A 12172-nucleotide genomic window follows, 5' to 3' on the forward strand; every position below is an offset into this window, starting at 1 on the left:
GGTGCAAGGTAAGATCTCGGACAAGGAACCACAAATCTTCCAATTCCGCTACTAACAGAGCTAGCAGCAGAAACAGAACTAGCAGCAGTGCTAGCAGAAACCGTGGCAGCAGTAAAAACTGATGCCGTGGTGGCTGAAACAGAGCTAGCTGCAACAGAAACGGAGCTAGCAACAGCAGTAGTAGTACCAGCAGTAACAGCAGGAAAAACAGTGGGGAAAACAGCGGTACTAATAGTCGGAGTGACGGTGGTAACAGCAGGGACCACCGTGTCACTAGAGGATGGAACAACGGTCGAGCTTGTCGAAGGCAATGTACTACTTTCCATCCTAATCAAGCAAGTAATGGGGGAAATTCAATCAATTAGACAATAAAAACACGAAATCACTACTACAGATATAGGGTATAACAACGGTTAAAGACCATTGTTATATAAAAAAGCGAATGATGTTAAAGCATCCGTTGTTAAAGGTTTTACAACGGTTGGTTTTTTTAAGAAACCCGTTGTGAAAACTATTAACAACGGTTAAAAACCATTGTCGTTACGAGTCATTCGTTGTGGGAAGTGTGACTAATTTTTGGTGGGAAAGTTATAACAACGGTTACAATAGAAAAAACCATTGTTATAACTAAAGACAACGGGTTTTTTTTTAAATAACCGTTGTTATTGTTTTTAAAAAAAATAAAAATACAAAGCATTACTGCCAAAATCCCTCCGGCATCAATTAATTATATATTACTAGATGCATTATTACTGCCAAAATCCCTGCATGAAAGGACACAAATATGGAATGCGAAGGGTTATAAGATTTGAAGCAGAGATATGGCACAACTTCCTAAACAAAAATATACTTCGTATTAATTTAAGCATCAAACCCTAAATATATTAATTAAAAAACAACTCAAACGACACATATACTAATTATAAATTCATTCCACTATCTCAATAACCAATCCATTATATCACTATCTCCACCCTAAACTCCAAACCCTAAATCTTTAAAACCTAATAAACTCCAAACTTCCTTCAATAATGAATGATACCATTCGTTTAACATGCATTATGACCGAGTACAACAAAAGTTTCATACGCCGCTTGCTGGAAATCGAGAGGAAGAACATGCTCTTCCTTGAGCAAGCTCGGACCTGGCTTGGTGCAGGATTTAGAGCCGTAGTGAAACATGGCTTGGTGCAGGAGTTAGAGCCGCAGATAATGCAGCTATATGAAGATATTGCATCTGCGGAATGAAACCTCCAAATAGCAAAGGAGGAGAGGATGATTCTCATAGAAGAGAATGCATCCCTATATGAACATCTAAGAACTGTATTTTTAGCAATACATTAATTTTATGTATATATATCAATTAATTAAGTTTATGTATGTTAAATGTGGATTTGTTTTACTATCCTCTCCATCATCTTCTTTGTTTTATTTTATTTAATTTGTTTTTCTAATAAACGCAGAAAAACTAAGCGAATAATTAGAGAAAGAACAATGACGGAGAAAAACACAGCAAATAAAATAATTAGAGAAAGAACAATAATGACGGAGATGACAAAACCTAAAACCATAAAGCGATAGATATGTACCTGATAATTAGAGAAAGAAAGAGACGATGACAACAACAGTGACGGAGATGATAAAGCGACGATGAGAAAGAGACGATAAGAAAGAGACGATGAGAAAGAGTGTGGTTGTGTGTTTATGTTTGTGGCTGTAGCTGATCTGTGTTTGTGTGGTATATATTCGTGGTATTTGCTTGAAAGTATTGACAACGGTTATTACACATAAACCCGTTGTCATTGGATTATATATTAACAACGGTTCCTTTGACAACCGTTGTTAAAAAGTATTAACAACGGGTTCTAATATAACCGTTGTAATTACTTTTCACTAATTTTGAGCCAAATTATTAACAACGGTTATAATGTATTACAAAGTAAACTGTTGTTATTAGTTTTTATATTAACAACGGTTATATAAGTTTTACCCGTTATTAAAACTAATAACAACAGGTGACAAAATAAAACCATTGTAATTAAGTTTAGTAAAATTGCGTGGAAAAACAATAATCCATTCAACGTCTTTTCGTAATTTTCGTGAATAAGCGTTGTTAAAGGGCCGTTGTGGTTTCCTAGTTTTGTAGTAGTGAATCCCCTAATTGGAACCGGATTTTTGAAAATAATTTCGAAAAATCAAACCCTAATCCTCCAATTTGTCGAAAAACAATCAATTAAACAACAAAGGAATGTAGGGAAGTACTTACTTGATGATTGACCCACGAAATTAAGCAATAAATCGACAAAGAAATGCAGCAAAAGACGGATTTCAATCGAAAAACCCGAAAAAACCCTAATTCCCAAAATTAGAAGCAACACAAACGAATTTTAAGGGGAAAAATGGGGGTTTATGTCGATATAATAGCAAGGAAGATAACGTGGGTGATTGATTTGGTTTTAGGGAAAGATTAAAGGGAGATTTGGGGAAAAATCGCAATAGGTATCGCACAAATAAGAGAAAAAGAAGTTAGAATGAAAAATAGAGGAAGAATAGAAGTCTCCCTGTGTATAATAAGCGTATTCACTCGATCGAGTGATTTGAAATCACTCGATCGAGGACTCTGGTATTCATTCTGCTCGATCGAACAAAATACCTCTCGATCAAGTAATCCTCATTTTTGGCATTTCGATCGAGTGTCTGAAACCACTCGATCGAACAGTTGTGCATGGCAATCCTCTCGATCGAGTACAAAAAGTATTCCATCGAGTTGTTTTCTCGTGGAACACATCCCAATGCAATATAATTTCCCCAAACCTGCATAAAAACACACAAAAACATTTCCCGATAATACCAAATCACAAAATTAAGCAGTCTATAGTCTGTTTTCGCTAAACTAATTAAACTAATGTCTAACAGTCTAAAAACGCAATAAAAGAATCTTAACGGAAATTCAAAATTTACAAGTTGTTACATGGGGCATTCCCCGCTTACTGTCCAAAACACTTCAATAGCCCACATGAGGGCTTCTGGCTGGAGGAGGTCCCTTCAGCATTTCGGACCGTCCTCTTCGATCACCATGAGTTTGAATTTGAACTAACGGAAGGAGAGTAGTTAACATCCACGTATACACGAACTTTCTTCTTCCTTTTGTCTTTCCCATCGACATTGGCATCTCCATCACTTTGATTGACTTTAAATGCACTTTGACCGATATCAACTCCAGCATCCACTCTATCTGTACCTGCAGCAAGGAAAACAGAAGAATGGTCCTCCTTTTTGCTCTCAGTCTGAGGCGGAGGGGTTACAATTGCAGCACAGTATTCAATATCTTCAGCTGGAGTGTCTGTATCTGAGTCAATAGAGGATAGGGCATTACAAGGTTGAACTTGCATGGGAGCCCTACGAGATTTGGACTGATGAAAAATCAGCTCTTCATCTCCTACCTGGAATGTAAGTGTCTTCCCCCCGACGTCAATCACTGCACGAGTAGTGAATAAAAATGGTCTCCCTAAAATGATAGGGGTGTGAGTATCCTCGGGGATGTCAAGTACCACAAAGTCTACGTGAATAAAGAATCTCCCGATCTTGACAGGCATGTCCTCTATAACTCCTAGTGGCCGTGATATACTACGGTCGGCCATCTGAACGGTCATATTAGTGCAATTAAATTTGGTAAGACCGAGTCTCTTAGCAAGAGACAAAGGTAAGACGCTCACACTAGCACCTAGATCGCATAGTGCATTATCAATCAAATGGGTTCCTATATGACACGGAATTGAGAAGCTACCCGGGTCTGTTTGTTTGGGTGGCAACTTATTCTGAACTAAGGCAGACCCTACTTCAGTCAAAGCTACCATTTCATGGTCATTTATATGCCTCTTACACGATAAGATTTCTTTCATGAATTTCATATAAGAGGGTACCTGAGTAAGCAGCTCGGCGATTGGAACATTAACATGTAGGCTTTTCAGGAGCTCGGCAAATTTTCTGAACTGTTGATTAGCTTTGTTGTTTTGCAATCGCCTTGGAAAGGGCACAGTGATAGGAATTTCGAGCCCTTTATTCCTTTCTTCCAATGTCTCGGCAGGTTCAAACTCATTTTCACTCGATCGAACCTTTTTACCTCTCGATCGAGGTCTTTCAGCAGCCTTTTCACTCGATCGAGCATTATCAGCCTCTCGATCGAGTTCCTCAATATCAACATTGTTCGATCGAGGCAAAATATCACTCGATCGAACACTTTCCCCAGAATTTTCATTCGATCGAGTACTTTCAGCCACTCGATCGAATCCTTGATTATCCAATTTACTCGATCGAACCTCAGAACCACTCGATCGAGTATTATCACCAGCATTTCTACTCGATCGACCACCAGAAATCAGTCGATCGAGTATATTCTTCGGATTAAGCATGTTTTCAGCAATTGACGCCTGTTCATCATCCGCAACAGCACTCCTCGGGTCTGATATGTCCTTAACAGTTGACAATTTGGGTCCTTCATAAGAAAGACCACTGCGCAAGTTAATCAAATTTATCGTCTCATGTGGATTATTCTTGGATTGAGACGGTAAATGACCCGGTTTTCTCGTGGACTGGCTAGCGGCAAGTTGGGCAACTTGGGTCTCAAGTGACTTAATTGATGCTTCTTTTTGTTGATCACTCATTTGCATCTGCTTAGTCAATGATTGTATCATCGACTTTAATTCAGCCAACTCACTAACTCCACTAGAGGACGCTCCTTGATGCGGCGGTGGAAAGGATGGAGGCTTTTGAAAGCCTTGTTGAGCCTTATGAGGAGGAACATGGGCTTGGTGCTGCTGCGGAGGAAGAGTAGGATTTAGAACATTCTGTCTGGTCCACCTCAAATTGGGATGGACTGCACTTTGATTATTGTAATAGGAACCTCCTCCTTGCCTATATTGCTGAAAGGCAAGGACTTGCTCCTTCTCTGTCAGACAGTCAATAGAAGTGTGACCGTCATTACTCCCACATCTCTCATAAGTAACTGTCTCTTGTCTAGTTAACAAGTGGACCGTTTGTTGATCACCAGCAGCTTGCAATTCTAACTTACCAAAACGGGCATTCATGGCTTCCAGCTGAGCCACAACTGCATTGTCGACTGAATGCACTGTCCGGATGCCGTCTCTCGGGTTCCCATACTCGGCACAATGGGTCGCCATCTCCTCAATAATACCCCATCCCTTATCATCATCATTATTCTTTTGGAATCTCCTATTAGATGAGGCATCAAGTATAGCACGGTGGTCATCATACAAACCATTGTAGAGCTGGTTGCACAAAAACCACAGATCAAAACCATGGTGAGGAAGAGACCGCACCAACTTCTTGAAACGACACCAAGCTTCATAGAAATTCTCATCAGGTGCCTGCTTGAAACTTGTAATCTTTCCCCTCAGCTGATTAGTACGTTGTGGAGGAAAGTACCTTTTATAAAAGGCAAGAGCAAGAGTCTCCCAGTTAGTGATACCGGCTGCAGCACGATCAAGATCAGTGAGCCACTCCCTGGCTCCATCGGTCAGTGAAAAAGGAAACAGGACTTCCTTTATCTTGTCCTGGGTCACTCCCTTAGTGGCGGGAATGGTAGAGCAATAGTCAGTAAAGACCTCCATGTGTTTTCGCGGATCTTCACCCGCCACCCCCCCCCGCGAAACAGGTTCCTTTAGACTAAATTAATGTAGGACGGTCTAATGTCGAAAGTATTACCATCCTCTGTCGCAAGCTTGAAACCCTTAGGAATCGAGGCAGCTGTGGGCTCCGAGTGACTCGCAATATTAGGCATCTTTACTGGCTTGATAGGAGAAATAGAATTGTCTTCTTCACAAGACGGATCTTCTGCAAAAAGAAAGTGTTGTAGCTCGGGTTCAAAAGTACTCAAGTCTTCCTTTTGAATCTTCCTTTGCAGACGGAGTCTATGCCGAAATTATCTCTCTGGCTCAGGATCAGCAGGAACTAATTCTCACATGTTAGACCTGGGCATACACAATACTGAAAGAAATAAGTGAGAACTGTCTCAAGGAATAAAAATTCCCTGAGACAAAAAGAGACAAACGAAACAAATAAGACAGATAGGGCTATTGCCTCTCCGGCAACGGCGCCAAAATTTAATACGGTCGTTTCTGTACCAAAAATAAAACCTAAATATACTAACCAGAAGCTAGTGATAAGTAGGGTCGATCTCCACAGGGAGGCAAGATATCTATCCTTAGTCCGTCTATCTAGGTCACAAATGGGGGTTTTTAGATTGATTTTCTAAACTACTGAAGGTTTAAAGGCCAGAGAAATAAAGTAAGAGCAATAAAAGTGAGAAAATACGATAAGGGTGATCAAATAAGAGAGGGTATGCCAGGATTTCGGTTCACCATGGTAGTCTATCGACTCAGTTGCAAATAGCCTAGACAATCTACTATGAGAAGGGCATGGGAAAGGTCCTTCCGGTCCGCTATCCACCCTAGAATTCCATTAACTTAACTTCCGTCCTCATTAGGGTAGTCTACTGTTCATAGCAGGTCTGTTTATTCCAATCTTCCGATCCAGGAACAAAGTTAACCAGATTAATATAATTTAGAAGCGTGCACTCAACTAAATTGGTGTTACAGTTAAATTACTATGGGGACAAATTCTCACATATAAATCATCTAGCCTATTCGCTACATCGTCACAATCCTACCATGGATTCCCTAGTCCTAACATAGAGAGATTTAGCTACTCATGTTCTTAATGTGATTAACAATAATAACAAAAAGTGTGCTAATGAGAGACATAACGGAATAATAATCAAGCATTAATTAAACCAGAGCAAGAGAAATAATAATAAGAGAACACAAAATTAAAGTAGAACAAAGGGTTGAGATTAAAGGAGAAAGAATGATTACAATCAACAAGAATTCGGCGTAGAGATCAATCCACCAAAGCAAGAGTAATTAGGGCAAAAGTTTCAGAGATTAAGAGAAGTAAAAACAGTGTGTAAAGTATGAAAAGTATGTTTATTAACCTAATTACAACTTCCTTATATAGGGAAGTGTAATACTTAACAAAATAATCCATCACGGGTTACTAAAGCCCGTATAAACTAATAAACCCCTCGATCGAGTACTTTCAAACTACTCGATCAATATTCCCTTGAAGAAGCTCCATAATTACAAATAATAATAAAAATACAAAACTATTCCTATTATACATTTGTAAAATGGAAAAAAAAAAAAAAAAAGTGATACGAGATCACATTAAATTACAACCGAATCAAGATTCCCTTTCATTACGGGTAATATCGATTAAAACTAAGGTCATACTAAGACAAAATTACATAATCCAAAATTATATAAATAAAAGAGATTCAACAATTTAAATATGCAGCATTATAATATATACCTATCATGCCAAATTATGTGCCAAATCACCATATTTAACTTGTATCGTTTATATAATCCGATTTTATGGAAATACGTGATCGTAACTTCTTAAAATCACAAATTAACACTTAAATCACATCTAAGCTCAAGTTAATTATCCTAATACTCTTAGAACTCAAAAATTAGTCATCACTCAATTTTTGACTATAATTCAACTTGATTTAATTTTTATGCTCATTTTTTACCTTAAAATCATAACATTTATGAAATAAATCCAAATTAAATTACAATAATTTCAAAATTTGAATTTTAAATTTTTTAACATTCTGTAATATTTCCATGACACTCATAATGTCAAAAAACATGGTTAAAATTTTCGAATTAATTTTGAGAAAATATAGTTGCGTTTTATCGATTTTATCTCATAAAACATCTAAAGTATCCAAAACTTAATCCAATAAATTTTACAACATTAGATATGATTAGTGGGATATTTATGCAACCTAAAATAATTTTCTCATGCCATGCAATTCGTTTTAGCAATTTATGCTAAAATAGTCACTATTTATGCCATTTTTACACTAAAAATTCATAAATCATGCTAAATGAGATCATTTAATCTCGAAATTTACATACACTCTTTAAATTATGCATGTGACAACATATTGAAGTTTTATGTCCCAATTCGAAATTTAACTATTTTTAACCATTTTACCTCTTTTAATCCGTTTTTATCTCATAAAAATCATAAATCATGCAATATTAATCCAATTAATACGATATTTTACACATAACTTGTAAAATATTCATGTGAGGTCATATAAAATTTTCAAGATCATAGAGTAAGTTTAACCATTTTTAGTCATTTTAACCTCCATTTATGCCATTTTTACACTAAAAATTCATAGATCATGAAATATTAATCACATTAATATGATATTTTACATGCAATACATAAAATATTCATATGAGTTTATACTAAAATACCACAGCCAGTAGTGAAGGTTAACTTATTTTAGTGAATAAAAGTTTATTTTAATCATAAAAATGAATAAAATCACTAAAAATCATTATAATGAGCTATAAATTTCCATAAATTATAAAAATGACCTAAAAATATTTTAGGACCAGAATATATAATATGCATGATGATTTCGTGGCTTATACTTATAAATCAAAAAATTTTAGTTTTATATGTTAACCTTTTAACTCGGAAAAACAATAACCGATTATGCATGCAACATCCTTATGCTCTGATACCACTTGTTAGGTTTATATACCTATTATTAGACTCCTCTAATAGTGAAATAATTAACTTGTTAATTATTTGTTTTTTAGATCTAGTGCATGCATAACAAAAGGAAAGATTTATAAGAAAACAATGTCCCTTACATTGTAAATTTCGGATTTGTGGGCACAAGTAAGGTCTCCTACCTTCACTTGTTCTTGAGCTATAATATGATGGATGATCCTCCTAAGACTCCAAGTATATAAGACACTCCAATAAGTTGCACCCAAGATTTAACCCAAAAATTCCTACTAATATTAACTAGATATGTAGTAGAAATACTTCCTTAATATTACTAATATTTCTAGTATTACTACTTCTAGTAATAGTTGGAGAGTATTAGTATTTGAGAGTATTTGGAGGATTTTGCATGTGAGGAAAGTATGAGAGAAAACAAGCTAAAAACAAGAAGGAAAAAATGAGCAACAAATGCTCATATATAAGAGCACAAAACCGGTGCTCATCTTACAAGGGGGAATCTTTTCCTCTTGTTTTTACTTGTTTGTATAACATAGGTAGGGTGTAGGAAACATTTATGTAAGATGTAGCATGATTGAATCTTATGTGATATGTCACTATTACACTCTAACCAAAATAAACAAAAGACAAAAGGGAGCATCTTTTGCTCTCCTTTGGCCGGCAATATGGAGCTCTTTAGCTCTATTATTGCCTTTTATCATTTGTCCCACAAATGCTTATAAGTCATATGTTTAACTATCTTACATAATTATTTATTAATGTAATCATTTAACACTTAAATATTACAATTAATAATATAATATACACTCCACTTTTGAGTAGTATACTACCATTATATCAATATATAATGGGTCCTATAATTGCTAGTTAGTTAAAATTACAACTTCTTGTAACTTTAAATAACCAATTACCTCTACCTCAAAACTTATATAAAACCTCAACTAATTTAACAATTTAACACTTAAATACTAAATTAAATCTTATTTAATCACATTACAATAAGACGCAAAATCACACTCCCATAATTAAGGAATTAATTAATCTGTATCGCATACAATTAACTAAATATCTATTTGGGCCTCATCCTATAGGTGTGACCTAAAGGGATCAACTGACCACCACCGTCACACGACAGTAATGTCAAACTCTAGTTAGCCAATCATTACCGATTAATGATGATCAGTTGACTGTATAAAGAATCATCCCTTTTGTATTCTTGATATGAGATTTAATTATGATATTAAATCATGTGATCGCATTATTGTTGAGGACACATTTTCCAACATGCACTAGATCCACATAAATATAAATTATTTTTAATTTATAAAATGAATTAGATGAGCCTAATAGGGGTATATGAACCTAACAGTTATGTGGGATGGCCAGTGTCAGGCTGCATTCGATAAAGTAAAAGAAGTACTGTCTTCTCCACCACTTTTCAGCCCACCAGTAGCCGGGCTGCCACTATCGCTATATCTAACTGTTACGGATACGGCAATGGGGGCTATGCTAGCCCAAACAGTTGACAAAGAAGAAAGAGTTATTTACTACATCAGTAAAAAGTTTTTAGACTATGAAGTAAAGTACACACCTCTTGAAAAGACGTGTCTGGCCCTAGTCTGGGCAACGAAGAAATTAAGATATTAATGCTCAGCTAGAGTGTAAGTGTCTACTCAAAAATGGATCTGATCAAGTACTTGTTTGAAAAACCAGTGCTAAATGGAAGAATGTCGAGATGGACCCTCATGTTACCAGAGTTTGATCTCAAATATGTACCTTTGAAGGTGATCAAGGGAAGGGCGGTTTCCGATTTCCTCGCTGACAACCCGATCGAAGCAACAGAAGTCATGGACACTTGGTCATTTCCCGACGAAAATGTGGTACACGTCGAGAATGACATATGGGATTTGTATTTCGATGAAGCATCGAACTATATGAGATATGGAGTAGGTATACTCCTTATCTTGCCAACAGGTGAACACGTGCCCGTGTCCATCAAACTGGATTTCAATGTCACAAACAACGCCACTGAATATGAAGCATGTTTGCTTGGTTTACGTGGTGCTCTAGACTTGGGTGTAAAGAAGTTTCTAGTTCATGTAGACTCATCCCTTGTGATCAATTAAGTGAGTGGGTCATGGAAAATTAGGAGCCAAATTTTAGCCCCGTATCAAACCAGAATCGAAGAATTGGAAAATACTTTGAAGACATTCAATATGTTCACCTCCCGAGAGAGGAAAACCAATTTGCAGATGTATTGTCCAAGTTAGCTGCGTTGATCAACATTCCCGACCACATAAACAGTATGCCAATATGTGTCGAACAAAGATCGTCACCTGCCTATGTGAATGTAATCAATGATACCGAGGAAGGTGAAACCGAACCCTGGTACACAGCCATTTTGAAATTCAAGGAAACAGGAGAGTATCCTCCCGGCCTTGACACGCATGGAAAACCCGCCCTACGAATGTTATCCGCCCATTTCATTAAGACCGATGACAGGCAGTTGTACAAGAAGACGGCTCAAGGTGTTTTGTTGCGATGTATCGATAAACTGACAGCTAAAAAGGTTATGGAAAAAGTCCATGACGGTGAGTGCAGGCTACACATGAACGACCATATGTTAGTTTAAACGATCATAAGACTTGGTTATTATTGGACAACGATGGAAACAGATTGTTGTAAATATGTCAGGCACTGTCACAATTATCAGATATTCGCAAATGTACAGCATGTGGCACCTTCTATGTTATACACCATGACGTCACCCTGGCCATTTTCAACCTGGGGAATCGACATCATCGGAAAAGTTCACCCATCAGGAACTGAAAGGCATTGTTTTATTCTTGTTGCAATCGACTACTTCACGAAGTGGGTAGAGGCTAAGTCTTACAAAGTGCTAAAAGCGAAGCAAGTAGCACAGTTTATTCAGAATGACATCATTTGCCGGTACGGAGTACCACATGAGTTCATCAGTGATCATGGAACTCATTTCCAAGCCGAGACCGAGGTTGTACTTGAAAAGTATAAAATCAAACATCACAAGTCATCACCATACCGGCCACAGCCAAATGGTGCGGTAGAGGCTGCTAATAAGACAGTTACAACCATTTTAAGGAATATGTCTGGCAACTATAAAGAATGGCCAGAATAGATACCCTTTGCATTATGGGAGTATAGAACTTCAATTAGAACAGCCACGGAAGCAAACCCGTATTACTTGGTATATGGAATGGAAGCGGTTCAACCAGTTGAGCTGGAAATACCGTCCCTAAGTGTGACACCCTCATTTATTGCGGAAAAGTAAACACATAATTCTAGATAAAAACTGCATGGATATGTTTGTAATAGGTTCATTTGGGTAAAAACCTGTAATTTTTAAAACCTAAACCTGTTATAAAAATATCCAAATGGGAAGGTGTCAAACATGCAAGGTCTAAATAAATCTCATAAATAAAACATCGCTAAAGTCGCGAAACAAAGTTATACAACCCAAATATGAAAAAGGGAGACATATGTCCCTAAAAAAAAGTATA

General features: G+C 36.8%; 1 protein-coding gene and 1 non-coding gene across 2 annotated transcripts; both read left to right on the forward strand.

Moving 5' to 3' along the window:
- The first annotated feature begins 5312 nt into the window (after positions 1-5312).
- Positions 5313-5418, forward strand: LOC141653970 (small nucleolar RNA R71). The gene has a single exon (XR_012547556.1). It is a non-coding gene; the product is annotated as a small nucleolar RNA R71 (small nucleolar RNA).
- Positions 5419-10007: 4589 nt separating this feature from the next.
- On the forward strand, positions 10008-10762 carry LOC141651810 (uncharacterized). Its single transcript, XM_074459507.1, has 2 exons — positions 10008-10214; positions 10421-10762. The coding sequence occupies exons 1-2, from the start codon at positions 10008-10010 to the stop codon at positions 10760-10762; spliced, it is 549 nt and encodes a 182-aa protein (XP_074315608.1).
- Positions 10763-12172: the final 1410 nt, after the last annotated feature.

This window comes from Silene latifolia, chromosome 4 (genome assembly GCF_048544455.1).
Source record: "Silene latifolia isolate original U9 population chromosome 4, ASM4854445v1, whole genome shotgun sequence".
Lineage (NCBI taxonomy): Eukaryota > Viridiplantae > Streptophyta > Magnoliopsida > Caryophyllales > Caryophyllaceae > Silene > Silene latifolia.

Coding starts and splice junctions, on each gene's coding strand:
- LOC141651810 (XM_074459507.1), top strand. CDS start 10,008: ATGTGGGATGGCCAGTGTCAGGCTGCATTCGATAAAGTAAAAGAAGTA. Junction 10,215..10,420: donor AAAAGTTTTTAGACTATGAA/GTAAAGTACACA, acceptor GTACCTTTGAAG/GTGATCAAGGGAAGGGCGGT.